Source organism: Gallus gallus, chromosome 1 (assembly GCF_016699485.2).
Source record: "Gallus gallus isolate bGalGal1 chromosome 1, bGalGal1.mat.broiler.GRCg7b, whole genome shotgun sequence".
In the NCBI taxonomy this organism is placed as follows: Eukaryota; Metazoa; Chordata; class Aves; order Galliformes; family Phasianidae; genus Gallus; species Gallus gallus.
This window is the reverse complement of record NC_052532.1, coordinates 188,763,480-188,781,620: the sequence shown is the minus strand read 5'-3', so window position 1 is coordinate 188,781,620 and position 18,141 is coordinate 188,763,480. Positions and strand designations below refer to the sequence as shown.

The 18,141-nt window shown below is 44.0% G+C and overlaps 1 protein-coding gene across 3 annotated transcripts in view; it reads right to left on the bottom strand.

Moving 5' to 3' along the window:
* ME3 (malic enzyme 3) overlaps window positions 1–17,545 on the bottom strand; it is a 118,454-nt gene extending 100,909 nt beyond the window's left edge. The window contains exons 1-2 of one of the 3 annotated variants that reach the window (XM_046902271.1): window positions 17,518–17,545; window positions 17,112–17,315 (exon numbers count right to left, since the gene is read on the bottom strand). In XM_046902271.1, the coding sequence (XP_046758227.1) occupies window positions 17,112–17,306 (195 nt within the window). In that variant the 5' untranslated portion in view covers window positions 17,307–17,315; window positions 17,518–17,545. Of the gene's footprint in view, window positions 1–15,609; window positions 15,677–17,111 lie in introns of all 3 variants that reach the window. The other 2 variants (XM_015280299.4, XM_003640570.6) reach the window with 2 other exon arrangements.
* Between the last annotated feature and the right edge of the window lie 596 nt (window positions 17,546–18,141).

The window sequence follows — 18,141 nt, the reverse complement described above, 5'->3', positions numbered from 1 at the left end:
CCCAACTTCCTCAATCTTTCTTCACAGAAGAGGTGCTTCATCCTTCTGATCATCTTAGTGGCCCTCCTCTGGACTTGCTCCAACAGCTCCACATCCTTCCTGTGCTGGGGGCTCCAGATCTGCATGCAGTACTCCAGATGCAACCTCAGGAGGGCAGAGGAGAGGGGGACAATCCCCTCCCTTGCACTGCTGCACCCCTCTGTTGATGCAACCCAGGATACTGTTGGCCTTCCAGGCTGTGGGTGAGCACTGCTAGCTCGCATTGAACTGTTTGTCTACCAGGACCCTCAGGTCCTTCTCTGCAGGGCTGCTCTCGGTACTTCTCCCAGTCTGTACACATATCTGGGATTGCCCCAACCCTTGTGCAACAGCTTGCATTTGGCCTTGTTGTTCCTCATTAGGCTCACGTGGGCCAGCTTCATGTGTTTTTGCAAGCATTTATCCACATAATTATATTCTCATGTATTACTCATAAAAAGTAATTTATTACAAAACAATTACTTCAACACTAGAGCCCCGAGCAAGTCCAGGTGTATTCATTCTACCTTTGCTCTCCTGTAATACATCAGTAAAGTGTAAGAGAAAGATCCTCTCCCTGACTTCAGGATGGCACGAGATACCTGGACGAATTTGCTGCAGAGGGCTACTGACACAGAATGAATGGGTCATCTCTGAGCCAACAAAGTGCGCTGCACTGCAGCTACAGGGTATTTTATACCTGAAAACTAGGCAGAGTTCACTCCCATCTCCAATGTAAAGCATCGGTGTAATTCTTTATCATTCTGGGAGGTTCCATTTGATTTAAAGATGTATAGCAGTAAACTCACTGGAATAAAAATATTATGAAATAAAGATTTCAGAAACTGAAATACTTCTCTAAGTGCTGCCATAAAGCTAGGCTCAAGGCTTGCTTTACTGACTGTCCTAAAGCCCCTAGGGAGGGTTTATCCCCTAAAGCCCTATAGGGAGGGTTTCCACGGTGATCGGGCTGCTGTGACTGCAGAAAGCTACCAAATACAGTCACAGCTTCACAGCAAACTCTTACATGCCAATCTGCTGTGGAGCAACAGGTCCCTGTGAGGTTCAGATGCTTTTCTCTCAACCATTTTTTCCAGAGACACACAGCTAATGCCTACAGACAAGGCAACACGTGTTTCTTCCCAAAAGGGTCCGCTCAAGGACATTGGAATTTCATGAATAATCTGAAGTTGGGCTGTTTACCAGAATAAGTGAACAGAGAGGACCGGGTCCTAGGAGTGCTTAAAGCCAGCTCAAGTACAATATAAATACAGGCACTACACCAAATTACTTTTGGTATTATTCTTTTCACTTTATTACAAGACAGAGATTTTTAATTCCCACCTCCTTATCTTACTGTTATCTTCAAATCCTTTTCTGACAAGCATCTCATATTCAAAACAAGACTGTATTAATGGCATGAAATATTTTGGAATTCTCAGAAGTATTGCAAATTACCCACAGAAGGTATATTCAGGCTTAAAGCTATGAATGCATTTCCCTGAGCCTTTCCACTCGTGATCTACATTCAACATTTGTAAAAGGAGAGCGCTAAAAGAAAATGTGCAAACACATCCAGAATGTACTGTTTGAAATTCAGCCATTGAAAGCTGAGCTATTGCTTTGCAGAGATGTTTTTAATTGTAAAATATAGAGGTGCACGAAGTAATGGGCTAATACACAAATGGGTTAGTAGACAAATACTGTTTTTCCTCCAGCAGAATACTAGAAAAAGAAAATGGATCAATGGCTGATAAGAAACACCATAAAGTAACTGATGCCTGGTGAATGGGTTGGTTATATGACAAGACATATTCAGTTTCTTAACCTCTAGGTTTAATGGAAGATAAGAATTCGCCTTTGAATGTTCTTTACAAATCACGAGTACAGAGAGGCCAGAGGAATTTTAGTGAGATGCAGAAGATGCTGATGTTTTGCAGATGGCAGTAGGAATACCTCTTCCTGCAAGAGAATCAGAAGGTTTTAATTTCAGAGAACAGCAGGGGTGAATTAGGACTCCGCATAAAGAGGCCAGAATCTGCCAGAAATCATCGTCTAGGCACACTCATGTGCTTGCTTATGAAACAAAGCAGTTTCAGAGAAATATCATGTGAAGTTCTACTTTGATGAGTACCCAAGTTATACTAAAACTGTCCAAATCCCATTGGAGAAATATAATTTGTACTTTCAAAATCTTATTGCAGATTACAACGCTGCGATGAGTTACAGCTCACCAGTGCAAGTGGTTTTAAATTAGCTTTCTATTAAATGCAAGATTATAGAATCAGTTACCCCTCTGTCCCATTTATGCAGTTCTCTATAAAAACATCTGCATACAAGTTGCCTGGTGCTTTTGTTTCCCCCAGTAGAAGGAAGCAGCTCTGCAAAATCCAAGTTTACCCAAATAACTTGAATTAAAAATTACTTTTTCCTCCAGAAGCCACCAATTTCTAACTATATTTGTCTTAGAAGAGCATAAGACCCAGCATGAAGCACACATTCTGAGCTTATTTTTCCTCATAGAAAATCCATGCCTTCGAGGATTTTCACACAAACCAGGTCATTCACATTCATATTATTCACAGATCTCTCCACCAGTGAATTCTCCCACCAGATCTCAGAAGAACTTGTGGGCTCTGCATGTCATTCTGAACACACTGCTGGGAATACACTTCACAGCCTTTCTGCTTTTGAATGGCCTTGCATCTCGAAAAGAGAGTGAGTCTGCCATAGCTGTGGGGTTTTCATTCCTTTCGTTATATTTTGGAGGCAATGCTTACCATGCTCCTTCTTACTGCTACATTTGGATTGGTTCCCCCAACTTCCCAAACCAAAGAGCAAGGGAGTTGGGCAAAGATAAGTAGAAACCAAAATGGCAAACGTATCAGAATATTAAGTTTTGCACCAAGACGAGATGAATCAAAACATCTACTTCTGCGTTATTGTGCATCTACAGGAGGGAGAAAGGTCTGAGTTCCATTTCTTGGGGTAGATCCCATCTCCAAACACCCTCAACGTATCTCTTTAATCAGTCATACTTTAATCAGACTCAGTTACATAGAGGTGGGAAGGACAGCTCAAACTCCTACGCTAGCATTAGAGTACGCAGGATAGGATTGACAAGGATCAGTCATAATGTCTCAGGCCTAACTTATGCCTTTTCTTTCATCTATTATGCTTTTGAATTAAAAGGAGAAAGTGAATCAATGAAAAAAAAAATATCCACGTCAACACTGCAAAGCTGAGAGTAAATTTACAGCACTTAAAAGCTTTAACACCTGAAGAGGCTGTTGTCACTTTGTAGACAATTTATTACTTGTTTTTAGTCTTATTTATTCACTAAAGCAACTGGAGACACTGTAAGTTGTCTGAACCTCAATCTACAAGTTTACTTAGTTTTTACAACTGTTTTTCTTCTGTCTGGTGCTAAATGATACTACAATGTTATCGCTGCTTTATTTTTCTCTTCCTTCTGAATGCAGAGCAGAAGTGCATCACCTCCACTTTACAACTCGGCTGTGCTCCTGTAATGCCACTTCTCAGATAGACTTTGGCCAGAAGACACTCAAATATACAGTCTTATAGCAGAGGGATACTAAATCAAAAACGTATGCACCACTTTAGCAAAGCACTTTCTTAAACGTTATGAAGCCAGTAAGACAAGAACTCTGAATACTTTACAGCAAAGGGCTGCAATTACTCATTTGTTTCCCATCAAATTCAATCTGCTTTGGATCTAGTCCTAGACACTTGCTGGAAGGTGTCATTGAATAAAATGAGAGGAAAACAAGGCCAATAATCTCTTGATTTCTAAGAAATCACTGGCTGCAGCATCTGCCCAGTAAGATGGTTAAGCAGCAGAAAGAGCACACTGCACTCAGCTCTCTGTCCTGCTAGCTTAAAGCATGAGCATTCACCTTACCTTATTTCTCCTTGATTTATTACATTAGTAATGCAGACAAAGTAATTACCTCAAATGTATGGGGCTTTGTAACACACACGGTGTGACTGGAGGTTTTAAATTGTCCCAGAATAAAGACAGAAATTACAAGTGATTAATTAAGCAGATTAATTAAGAAAAAAAAAAAAAGATATGCAAGTTCCAGGAATATTTTTTAATTTTATTCAGCTGAACATCTGCTTGCCAGCAGCTTTTTTTGCACTTCACTTTTGGGAAACGCTTGACAAAATGCATTTCATCTTATAAGATGTTGTCTGTTTGACGTGAGGTATGGCACACAGCAGTTGGTATGTGACGTGCTTTAACGTGCTACAGTTGAGATCACTGCTGGCGGAGATAAGAAGGGCTATGATACGGCAACTGACCAACCAGCTCTGCAGGATGAATGGTGAAGGAACTGACCCGGAGTGAAAAAGCACCATTTCCACTTCAGGCTTAACTTACAGAAAATTATCAACGTAAGTGATGCTTCTACATAATAACCATGTTTTTTTAATTTATGGAGCAATTAGACCTTTAAAACTTCCAGTACCTTGTTCTTTCACCTAGCATTTGTGTATTACCAAACACATAGATTTGCTCTCTAAAGGATGAAATTTCAGATCTACTCTCCCACATACTCAAGACATCTCAAGGCACGCTCATCATTTCCACCTAGATCGTTCACTAGGGGATAAAAGTGTATGGGCTTTGCCCATTGCCCCATGAACGTCCAAAAGCTGCCTTCATGCTGAGTTAATCTGCGAGTGGATGTAAAATCCAATGCATCCAGAAGATGATCAGCAACTCTGCATATGCACAGATTATATGCAAAGCAGATGCAAGATGCCTGGCAATTCCAGATATGGCCATAGCGCACACGTGAATCAGCTCCATCGTTTCCAGATGCAAGTCAGTCTCAAGAGCTACTCAAGTCAGACCCTCCTCACATGCACTACCCAGCAGTAGAAGTGTGCTGCAGAAACTTGCAAGGGCACAGCGAGCCAAGCACAGGCTCAGCATGTAGGTCTCACCAAGGGGGTACTTCATATCTCAGAGAAACCCTGCTTGCAAACATAAGAACCTTGCAAAGTAACATGAAGTCTTGACAGGAGAATGTAAGCTCTTGGAATACAGAATATTTTAGATTCTGCTTTCCAGCACATTAAATTATACATTTTACAGTAAAGTTAGAAATGTCTCGGAAAGGTGTCCGATGTCTCCCTGTTGTGTTTGCACAGTACCTATCACCACAACGCACACGTAGTGCTCTGAGAAATGAATGGCATGCAAATAGGAGATCTTTCAACCTGCCCTGAACGTGAAGCCAGTACTGGTAGGTGCTAATATCACCTGCATCGAGATGGTGTCACCACATTGGTGACATTCTTAAGGATCAGCCTTAGAAGCTCAACTGCCTCAGGGTAAGGCTATATGAAAAGAATTATTAATAGCTTTTCTTCAGATTGATTTCAGTTCTTTGCAGCCCTTCTGGGGGGGTTGGTTTGCACTGAAGAATGAAGTCCTGTCCTTCCCTCTCAGTCACTGTGATAGAGCTCTCAGTGAGTAGCCTGCATAAACAGAAGAAGAGAGATTTAAATGTTATCCTCAGCCACAGACTTCACCACAGTGAAGCCACATTATTACTGTGGCTATCCAGCCACAGTACTTCTGTGCTAAAATAAACAAGTTATAGTATGGAAGAATTACTGCTGATCACTGATGGAGCCTGAGTAACTCTAGTCTTCTGCTCTGCAGTTCTGATGCAGCAGGGAGAGGAGAAAAGAAAGGTGAAAACAATAATTATGAGACAGTTTGTGGCAATACAAACCAGAGTGCAGCTGATCGGGACTTTGGAATATGGGGACCAATATTCATGCATGGAAACACACATCTCTATATCCAACATTTCAAGTCTGAAGAAGACAAAGGTTGTAGAAGCTGCAGCCTGTGCTATTCATCCCCCCACATGGTATAAACTGGTATTTGAAACAGTGTCTGACTTATATCACTTAGTTCCAGTAAACACTCTCGCTACAGTCAAAACCCAGAGGGCCCAGGCTGGTTCCCTGATCCTCCATCCCACCTCCCCCAGTTAGCTATCCACTGACATATAGTTATGAGCTACCAAAAGTCATCTATGGAAAAGCCCTTTGGGACAGTCTGAAATCTGGGCAATCAAACAGGTGTGGCAGCCAACACCACTTATCCACCCGCCATCAAACTAAGCCACACATTTGCATTGACCTGAGTTCCAAATCTTCAGAAGGATGAAAAACATGGAGACATTGGCATGTATTTGATAGGGCAGTACATCCTGGACTCAAGGAAGTTAAGCACTTCAAGATGTACACGTAAGCAAAAAGTTCAGGACCAGTTTTATTTAGCAATAATTTGTCTATAAACAGAATCAAACATATTCATACTTGATATGAGGCAGAGCTGGGATTGTAGAGAATGTCAGTTGAGGGGGGGGCTTTTGTGGCAAACATAGAATGGCTTATGTTGGAAAGGGCCTTAAAGCCCACCCAGATCTAACTCCATGCTGTGGGCTGGTTGCTCCCCACCAGCTCAGGCTGCCCAGAGCCCATCCAACATGGCCTTGAGCACCTCCAGGGATGGGGCACCACAACTCTATGGGCAGCAGTGCCAGGGCCTCACCACCAAGTACAGAATTTCTTTCTAACATCTAAATCACGCTGTCTAATTTTTAAGCCTTTCTCTAATAAGCATGAAGAATTTCCCCTAAGCTGAAATTATTGAGATCCCAAAATTACCAGGAAGGTGAAAGAGAAGGGGGCTCACAGGACTTCAGGTAGTTCTGGTTTGGGCCCCGGATCAGCCTTCATTGCAATCAGTTCAGATGTCAGGGCAGTCTGGTAATACTAGGAAAACTAAAACCAGCAGAGGACTGACCAAGTGACTGTTTTATCAACAAGACTGAGGTTTATGGCTCCCACAAACACGCACGATCCAGTGCCACAGCTCAGAGATTAAATAACAGTGATGCCAAACAAAGACACCGAGAAAGACATGAAAGGTTTCAGCTGCTCCCTGCTTCTCAGTTTGTAACCACACTCACTGCTCTTCTTCCCTTCACCAACACTATTGAATATTAGGGTCCTGTGACCTGCTTTACTCCTCTGACAAAAATAAAAGGTTAAAAGCATCCACTTTACTGAATTTGCTATTCCCCAGGAAACACTGCTTGAACAATTCTGCTCTGCATTACAAATTGCAGTGCAAATATTACGGTTCTGTGAGTCAAACAAGATTAATATCCTTTTTTCCCTGCTGAAAATCCTAATAAATGCTACAAGGGTTTTCAGCTTTGCAGGTAGTGAAACTGCTGGATTCTCATATACTTTTTATATCTGGCTTCAGTGGGAAACTCATTTTGCAACTCCACCAAATGCCAGTTACTCTCCTACAAGCATAGCAGTACAGCTGCCAGTCAATGGGACATTTGACCTTGCACAGCAACCTGAAAGGCACTGGTACAAAACAACAAGATCTGATTACAGTTGCACTCTCACTGCCAAATCCATTAAAGCTTATCTTTAAAATGCAATTAGCTTTTAATAAGTGGCCAACACACCAGAGGTATTTTCCAGCAGCAGCCAGACTCTTGCTGCTCCTTTCCAGCTCCTTTGCATCGCTTCTTTTCTATTTATATGACAAATGATTTAGTTAACTGTATTTGAAGTTATAACACATTAAACCCAAAACACCGACTTGCCTTTATGGAGTGCAGCCCAGCTCCAGTATCAGCCCTGCATTCATTCTGGTTTCAAAATTCCAGTTACCCTTGACCAGTGGATATTTGGAAGGTCGTAATTCAAAGGCACTTGGGTAAGTTTTATGAAGCTGCTACAAGGACTCTGCAGGGCAGCTCCGAGCATTCCATGGTGTCTCACTTAGTGCACTTGTTTTTTGTCCAGCACCTCTTGTGAAGAAGTCCAGCATTCCTTGCCTGCATGCCGGAGAATGGCTTTTGGCTTTGGAAAGTCAACAGAACACTTCACGTTGGTTGTCTCAGAGCTGATAAGGAAGATGAGCTTGGACAGATGAAGCAAAGAGTATCACAAAGTGGAATTTCACAACACACCATCTTTAATCTCATCCTTCCGTGACCAAATAATCTCCCATTCCTCAATTTTAGCAAGTCTGGATGCAAAACTGACAAACCAGTGGAAAGCCCCCCAATGGGTTAAGCCTACTTCGTCTTTTAAAAGCCAAATGGCAGTGTTCAGGGAGACCTCTGCGCCATACCAAACATTTTTTTTCCCTGGACATAAGCTTGTAAAAGCTGCTGGCATCAGCACACGAAGTGAAAGGCATGTCACACACATCTCCTTCTAATAAATACCACTGCACATCACAACTTAGGCAGCGTACCAAACTTAAGAGTTGCACATGTGAAATGAGAAACAAGTCCCACTGGTACGTGCACTGAAAATGCTCCAAACTTAAAGGCAAAAAATACTCCCACAACTTTTATTATTCTTTGAGCAACCGAGTTTGTGTTTGAACGTGGTGTACTTGAGAAGCGTGCAGGATGCCAATGTCAGCAAAATCCCTAGTGAGTATAAAGTAGCAGACTCTGCAGAAAGCAAGCCATCATGCTCCGGGATTAGCATTAACTTCTGCTTTGGAAGACTTCTGTAGACACATCTATGTAGAACACACGGTTGATCTCCCATTCGTTGCTTCCCATCACTTTCACCTATCAAGCCAAGCTCTCTGCTAGGGGCACTGAGAAGAGTTTTCAGTTCTTCTTTTCTATGTCCTGATCACTCCATATACATTCATGTCCTTATGCAAAAACCCCATCACTTACCCGGAAACTGCCAAATCATTCTGGTGGAACTATGAATGTTTCTCATGTCCCTGCAACTGCTGAATTCATTCCTGTAGGGAAGAGCTTACACATTTTTAGACCATATTTAGCTTTTCACAGGATTCAGACTTAGTACTGTAGCTCGTGACTGTTGTCATTTGGCTCATTTTATGGCCAGGTTTAGACACCTTCATGAAAAGGAAAAGAAGGGGCCCTTGTCCCTCCAGCAACTGTGATACGGAGATCTGATTTACAGAAGATCTGGTTTTGTGTCAGCAATTAGCTATAGACACAAATGGCAACATGAACACATCTAGTTACCTCTAGGATAGGAAATGGCTCACCATAAAAAAGTGGATTTGGTTTTGTTTGGTTGAGGTTTTTTGCCTTTAAAATGAACCAACTGATCTGATCTGGTTGGGGGATATGAAAAAATAAGAGTTGCTAAAAGAGGGGCTATGAACATCAAAATCCCTTTGTTCACACTCTTCTCCCCTCCATCTAAATCAGCCGGCCTAATGACAAACATGCCTCTCCCTCCTGCCCCTGCCCTTGCTTAGACCATCCTGAAAACAGAAGCCCTAAGAAATTGGACACTTCCAAAAACGACAAGTACCATTTCATTTGCAGCTAACCATAGTTAAGATTACCTGTAGGTTTAACACCAAACCCTTGAAATGAAGATTAAACAGAGCTTAATAGCTTCCGTAATGAATGTAACTGCTTGGGGAATGGACAAATCCATTTGCCAAGCCAAAGAGTTAAAGTTCAAGATGCCTTGTCCAGAACTCCGCTGTATGTGAAATAACCAACTTCTTCCTCTGTTGCAAAACACAGTGCAGCCCTAACTGCGTGTTTTATGAGGCTGAACAGAGTTAATCCACATGGACATATTACAAAACAGACTTATCACTTTATAAGCTGGACAAAGAAAGAAAAAATGCTGACCTTTTATACAGAATACAGAAATTCACTGAAAATCTGTATCGGTTCCATAGAACATCGACCCTTTCTCAACATGTGCAAACAAGAGCTGCAAAGGGAAGCAAAGCAGAAAGGTCTGAATTACAGAAAGCTTTGGTGTTGGTGTTATTTTCTTTGTCAGAACCAAGTCTGCTTAGTTTACAGCTGAGCTTTGTGTATGGTAGCTGCAGAACTATAAAAAGCTTTGCCAGTTAAAAAATACAAGGGAAGATATTATTAAGCTGAAAATATCTAAAAGTCATTCATCAAAATGTCATGTTGTCTGGGGAGAGAGATAGCAAGCTTTCGGGCCTCAAAGAGGAGGTTAAAAATCAAAAGCATGCTCATGTTGCACTGAGGGACGTGGTTCAGTGGGAAATACTGGTGGTATATATACAGCCAGTTGGACTGGATGATCTTGGAGGTCTTTTCCAACCTCAGTGATTCTATGATTCTATGACTCAAAACCCCCAGGGCAGTTAAAGTAGCCATCTGTCTCTTCTCTCCCTTGAAGAGGATTGAAACCAGCGAAGTAACACAACACGGTGTCAATGGAGTATCAATGGAGAGCAGTGGTTTGTTACAAGTTCATGGACTAAATCTTGGTTACACCAGTTACCATCACTCACACTGGGCTCAGACTGGGCTTTCAGACAGATGTATGGAGCCCAAGTGTTCTCAGGCATAAGTCATAACTGTGGAACACCACCTGGGCACCAAACCCTCAGCAAAGTGTCCCTACTGAATGGCAACATGACTTACGTTCCAGTTTATTTTCTTATTAAAGGGAAAACTAATTGGTTAGTCCAAGGTTCTGCAGAGACCTAAGGATTGTTTATGGATGTGAGGAGGGGAATGTGAAGGGATAAATAGAATATGGCAAAAAATATTACTGCTGTGCAGTAATATGGCAAACTATTTTTATTGTGTTGAATCCCATGTATTGCACTCTAAATTTCTAAATACACAGTACCATCTGTAATTCCTACATCCCATGGCATGCTGCACACAAGCTCATTTATAGAAATTGTGGACTGTGCTTGTGTCAGCAGATGAAATAGAACAGAAGCAAAATACATGTAACTAGACAGAGTAGATTAAAGGTCAAACTATGCAACTCAGGTCTTTTTGGGAATGTGTAAAATGAGCTTCCCTATCTAAGTCCACCACAAGCCTAAAAAAAACCCACTTTTGACCCTCACCAATTTCAGTGTAATTCAAGTGACAAAGCTGAGGCAAAGCAGTTATTTTTATACAAAACTCCATCAGCATGATACCTAAAAATAGAGGAATTACAATTCACATGCTGCTCCTACTAAAGCAGAACTCTGTAAGAAAGGTGACATTAGTCTGTAGGTCTTTCAGGTATTCAGATCACAAGGTCCCATCTGCTAGGGAACACTTCATAGAATCACAAAACACCCCGAGTTGGAAGGAGCCCATAAGGATCAGAGTCCAGCTCCCTACAAGAAGAGACAAGAGCACTGAGACCCAATAGTCCAGACCGTGGGCACGCAGCTCCTCATGCCAGCAGGCTTCAAATCAAAGCAATGAAGTTGCTAACCAGTTTCCATTTCTCGATTCTGATAAAGGGCTGGGTTGTTTTTTTCCTTCTTTGAAGACCTCACCTTTCCTTTTCAGCTCTGAATTAACGCTGGTAACAGCAGGATGAGTGTACCTCTGGAGGTGGCCACTAGAGAAGCCAAAGACGAATTAAGTTTATGTTCCATTTATTCAAAATCAAGTCAAATTGAATTTGCTCCAGGTCATCCTCTGCCACAAAACACTACAAAGCTGCTGAGATCCATCTCTGTTAGAACCCAACTGCACAGCAAACACATCCTAAATCAAAACTAAGCCACAACATTTTACTCTTTCCCTCATCTTGTGAGTGCGCCCGGCCTGCCAGCACCCTCAGCTAGCTCATTTCAGTTTGCTCCAATTCAGACTCATCTCTACGTACTGCAGCACACAATTTCTAATGCCACTGACATATACTGTCCTGCTACTCATGCAGGGCAAGGCTTGCAGGCAGCGGAGTGAGGAGTGCTTACAGCACTGTGCCCACATGTAACGAACTTACTCTTACCTTCAGTATCCAGACTGCTTCCAAAGCAACAGCTGGAGGTTTGCCATGCATTTCACTGGATGCAATAAATGGGAATGCTGAACAAGCTGTAACACTCGGCCCTGGATCCATTTTAACTGCACCAATATCAATTTGCATAGTATTGACTGAAGAGTTCATTAGTTAAACGCAATTCTTATTCAAGCGTCAAAAAAAGCTCAGCCCACCCAATGAAACAAAAGCTATGTGCAGCCTTGGCTCTGCCCTTACACCAAAACACACGTGGTGTTAAGAATTAAGGCTTCTCTTAGAGAAACCACAAGATAGAAAGAAAGCAGCATAGGCAGCTGCCAAACTCACAAAATTCCACAATTTAAAGGCAATTTTAAAGGCATTTTTTATGATATAAACTGCTCAGCAAACAAGTACTTCGGTCCAAGTCACATTTTATTCCTGTTAGTGTCTTATGGTGGCCACAAGCATAAACCCAGCACATATAAAACCTGCCTGAGAGATACTTCCAAGCCCCTCATGACATTTACAGGCACCAAAGGCAAAACAAGCACTGATGCTTGCAGGGTTGGTGATTCCATGAACACAGGCAGAGGCACTCCACTCATGTCAGCAGCATTAGACTTCTTCTGCTCTTCCAAGCTTTTCCATGTTAGCTCTACTCTCAAAGAATTGATGGGATCCCAAAGGAGAGAGCGACTGTGTTGGCAGGAGATGGTGCAGGGGGACAGGAAGACAGATGGCTGCCTGGTGCTGCAATAATAAGAGGGGCTGGGCTCCAAGCTGGGGAGGCAAAGGGACTTTTGCATGCTGGTAGCAATATTGGGAACGCCAACAGACACTGGGCTTGATTTGATGACCAGGCCATTATCTCACAATCCCAAACTAGAAGAGACCTGCAAGAATCACCAAGTCCAACTCCTGGCTCCACACAGGACCACCCAAAATCCATAGGGTATTTATTAAGAGTGTTGTATTTATTAAGAGTGTTGTCCAAATGCTCCTTGAACTCCTGCAGCTTTGGGCCATGTCAGGTCCAGGACAACAACATTGCAGAGAACTTAATCTCCTATGATTTTATTTAGGATGGATGGTGCTTGGAAGACAAGTCCATTACATTACAGTAACGCCTTTACCTTTTCTTAGCATATTTCATCTATAGATCTGGAAACATTTTATGTCATCTCTATTTTGTAAGCACAGCCAGTGACAGATCTGGAAATGAGACAATGCACTGAGTCTACTCACTTGAAGTCACACATTGTATCTGAGCAATGTACTGCAGATCCCCCCCTTGAGCTGGGGTTGGACCAGATGGACCCAGAGGTCCCTTCCAAACTCGACTATCCTGTGATTCTGCATGTAAATAGCACAGGTAGGTAGGACACCTTCACCTGCACTCTCCCACTGTTATTATTTTCTGTGTGGGGACTCTCTAAGCCAAGCATGGCTTTGGTGTATTTAAGAACACACAACACTCTTAAATAAACAAACAAAAACCAGAAACCAAACAGAAACCCAACCACAAACAAGAAGACCACAACCAAAACAACAATGAATAATGTTTGGTCTCATCTAAACTTTGCTGAAATACAGGCTCCTGAAAAAAAATAAGAGGACAGTCTCTAAACTCTGCCCATCCCACACTCGTAAAACATGAGCAGATGGGAAGTTGACAAATGCCAGGAGTCACACAGCCACTCAAAATCCCTGTGCCCACCACAGTGGATAAATGTCTACTGAGACTTCTAGCCAGTCAACAGGTAACTTTGGTTGTAAGAATATAACTACATGGGTTTAGAGAAAAGTAATAATTTGAAGGAAGAATCTGCCTTGATTTGACCTTGCCAACAGACATTTCAGATGCACTGCCCTTGTACCAGTTGCTAATTTTGTCTAAATGCATTCATTTCACTAATCCAGCTAATTATAGGCTGATTTCATCCATGTGCAAGGCTATGTCATCTCATCTCAGCTGCAATGGCAAATTACTGACACCGTGTTCAAAGAACCCTCGATTTGCCTAATTCTGATCCCCACGAAGCCGAAGGACAAACAAACCTCCTGCATCTCCATGATGTGTGCTACAGTAGGTTTCAACGCTGCCCCAGAAACCCACAGCAGTTCTTCAGAAAGTTTCATTCTTACAGCTGCAGACTGCTAATTCTGTTTCGAGAATTCATTATGATGCTTTCCATAGCGCATAAAAAACATACGAAGTGGATAAGACGTGTCTCATCTTTCCTCTTAGGATCTGAGTGCTAAGGTAACTCTCCTCAGTGCTGAAGACAGGTTTGTGTCCCAATGGGTCCAGTACTGCTGCCCTGGCGGCAGGTCTCTTACCTAGACATGGCCAAAGCTTTCAGTAAATCCTCTGGAACCAACATGCACCTGGAACAACCACCACACCTGGATCCCCACAGCGTGGTCCCACCAGTTCCCTGTGGCTGACATTTTCAAAAATGTTTAGGATTTCAATTTTGCAGTGTTCAAAGGCAGGAAAGGAACCGCTATATGAGGCACTCAATTAAAACCTGTGACAAGCCCTTCCTTCTGTTATTTCTGTGGCTCTTTTCTCAGCTGAGAACAACTCCTATTGCCTTTTAGGACCACAGTCACCCTGAGAAGAATGTGGAGAATCCCCAAGACCTGCCCTTGGATCACATGGGCTGTTATAGTCCAAAACACAAAGAAGAGCAGTAATGGAGTTATACAGAAACATGTGATATGTCCATCGGCACAGAGGAAGCATAGGTCCTTCTGTCTTCCCAGGATCTTCCTACTGCCATCTGATTTAAGCTACGTGACTTCCTTGCACATGACCTTCTCAGTGTTGCAAAGAGACATAACTGATAACTGAACCAAGTCCCAGGGATGAAACCCAGACTTGCCTTACCCAAAAGTCAGTTTTGTCCTCTAAATTTTCCCCAAAGCATCCTAGTCAAGAAAGATCTTATGCAGAATGCACAGACTGGCCAAATAATTCAAGAACAGGAGAAAGCCATTTGCTATCTCTTCAATCTAGGTTTGGAAAACAGATGAGCTTCTCAGAAGACAGTTTCCTTTTTACAGGTATTGAGGGTATCAGGGAGGACCTGGGAGCAGTGACTTCAGCATCTCAACGAAAGCAGCTTTGACAGAGCAGTCAAGGAAAGACTCGGATCAATAACCTCACCGTGTTAATCCATCTGTGGTTCTGCTGGAGGGATGCAGTCAACTTTGTTGAATAAACCACCGCATATTTCATAGCTTTAGGCTGACTCTTTAAACTTCACAAAGAAGCCATAGAGCAGCCAGTGCACTGAATGGAACAGCAGAACACATGCTGCCCAGTGTCTTTCTCCAGAAAAACATTTTCAGAGGTTCTCGGGGAGATGTGAAGGCAATCCCCTACAGAGCATCCTTCAGTCAGATGGAAACTTAGATAAAAGCAAAGTCCGTTTCAGACAAATGGCAATGACCCCCAGCATCTAGAGATGTAATCAGTAATTGCTATGCGATAGGATTACAACAGCTGAAAACCTATCAAGATCCCTAATGCTGATTTACAGCACTGCAGCAAGGCAGAACAAATGGCCATCAATCATACCTCGACCGCATAGAGACTTGTTGAAGTATTCCACAACTAATTCCTTACTAAACTGTTATTATTAAGCTGTTAAGGACAGCAAAGAGAAGCCTGCTTGGAAAAGTTTGGGAAGAGCACCTGGACGTTTACTGTAATGACAAGTTACACAGGGGCATCGCCTCTCTGTCCATATCTCTTACCATAGAGGTCAGCCATATCCCTTCTCAGTAGAATGCTCTGAAGATGACATATTAATGTCTGCCCGGCCTGCAATGACAGAGGAACATAACATAAACAGCAAACATCCAGGTGGGAGAAACAGGATGCAGCAGAATTTATTTTACCTCCAACAGAAGTAGTTTTCTTTCCTTCTTCCACACAGACCAGAATTCCAGTTAAAGAGAAATACAGCCTTTCAGTGATGGGGGAAATGCTTCAGAAAGGCACCAAATGAGAGAGTTTTTTTGGAACATCCTTGTGAGGAAGTCAGATCCATTTAAGAAACGTGATAGATCCCCATAGTTATAGGTTATCATTTCGTAACACTGAGAAATACTCCAAGTATTAATGTTTCAGTTCAAGCTGTTAGATGTAACGCCACTAGAAACATTAGCTATGCTATTCTCCAGCTACAATTAAACCATAAAGAGAACAAGGCAGATGCTGAAGAAAAAGCTCTCCAAACCACGTAAGCAACAACAATTTGTCAGCATTAAGAGTCAGTTGGCAATTCCTCTTCTCTTCAGCCTTGCAAACATTTATTGTCTAATGATTCAAGCAGACTGCCTATAAAGTAGCTCCACATTCAATAAAATCCTGTGTCATTGTGCACCTATCCTCTGGGAATGCTGCAATGGCACTTGGAGATGCCAACTACACAAAGTAGAAGTTAGAATCCAGTCTACAGCCCAGAGGATGACACAGGAGGCAGACCAGTAGTCACAGCCCCATCAACTATCAATGCCATGCTTACCAGCTGCAGATTTGAAATACTGAAATATACTGGGCTGGTATTGGGTTTTTAGAAGTGCTCTCTCCTGATCTTTTCTCCCTTCATCCACTGGGTGACTGAAACAAATGCTGAAGGCATTTCTAGCCAACCTAGGTTCTTCCAGCACTACTACCACCATGGCAGCAGTGGGTAGATGGAAGCGAGGTGGTCAGCTACGAAAGGAAGGGTCAACACCAAACCAGGAGGCAACCACTTGCAACTCGCCTTGAGCTCTGTCCAGTTTAACGCAATGCAAGAGAGAGGTCCTCCCACCTCCCTTGAGCATTTCCCAAGGGCTGGGCCTTGGAGATGGACACGGATGGGTCAGGGCATCCACTACACAAGCCAAGTGCCTTCTGCCAACAGCCCACTGTGACATCCCTACAAAATAACCACCAGCACATCGCATAGAGTATCTCAAGTTGGAAAGGACCCACAAGCATCACTGAACCCAACCCAAAATCTACCCGTGTATCTGATAGCACTGTCCAAACCCCTTGAGCACTGGCAGCTTGGGGCTGTGCCCGCTGCCCTGGGCAGGCCGTTCCATGCCCACTGCCCCCTGGGGCAGAACCTTTCCCTCACCCCCACCTGCCCCTCTCCAGACACTTGCCGTTCCCTCCCCAAAACCCCACGTCACAGGGTGACACCAGGGCTGGCACCCCGCCGCCATCACCCAGCGAGGGCAGGGCAGCGTGAAGCGGCACCTACCTTGTTGAGGTGGGGGTTCCTGGTGATGTCGTAGCCTCGCTTTTTGACGGCCAAGGCCTCGCGGCGGACAGCCGGGTTCCCTCCAGCCGGGCTGCCGCTGCTCCGGGCGGCGCTGAGCAGCAGCAGCCTCCGGCCGGCCCCGGCTCCGGCCACCCGCAGCAGCCGCCCCGCCGCCCCACCGCACAGCGGCCCCATGGCTCGGACCTGCGGACGGGGACACAGCGTCAGCGGACACGGGGAGCGAGCGAGGGCGCGGCCACAGGGCGGGCCCCACGCCCGGCCCGGCCCAGCCCGGCCCAGCCCGGCCGCGGCGGTCCCAATCCCCGCGATGCCCCCGCTGAAGCGAAAGGAAACCCAGGAAGCAGATCCCGGCCCGACCCCGCGGCGGCCGCCCCTCCTCCGTTACCTGTTAAGGGCTCAGCTGGCGGCGGGGGAGGAACGGGGGGTGCCCGCCTGGGCCCCGCCTCCGGCGGCTGCCTGAGGGCAGGGGGACGGCCGGCCCCAAAAATGCACGGATGGAAAGACATCATCATCCCGCACGTTCATTTCTCTGACGTTCTCCTCAGTCGGGTACCTGCGAGTGAGGCGTTTGCTGGAACCATGAGAATAGCGTTTTGTGAGGAGTTCACAGACCACTCGCCCACACCAAACTGAAGAATGAAGTTGTCTCTCCTTTTGGATTTGCATATTCTCCATCAGTTTTAATAAAGAACATCATAAGAAAAAACCCAGACCCATCATGTGAAGGCCCCACAGACCTCGCTCCCTTTTAGCATCCATCTTGTCCCGGGAGCTGAGATACCCAAACCTATTTCAGCTCTCAGAACCTCCCCTACGAGCACTGCTGAAACACTCAGGTACCACTGTGTTGGCAGAAGCATCAAAAACACAGGAAAAAGCAGGAGATAAAAATGGATCTTAGTAGCTAAGATGGGCAGAAATGAAGCAGGCAGTTATCTGTGTCAGCTCTTCCAAAGAGTGAGTTCTCTTATCTTTTAAAATGGTAGCCTCATCATCACTGCTGCTCGAT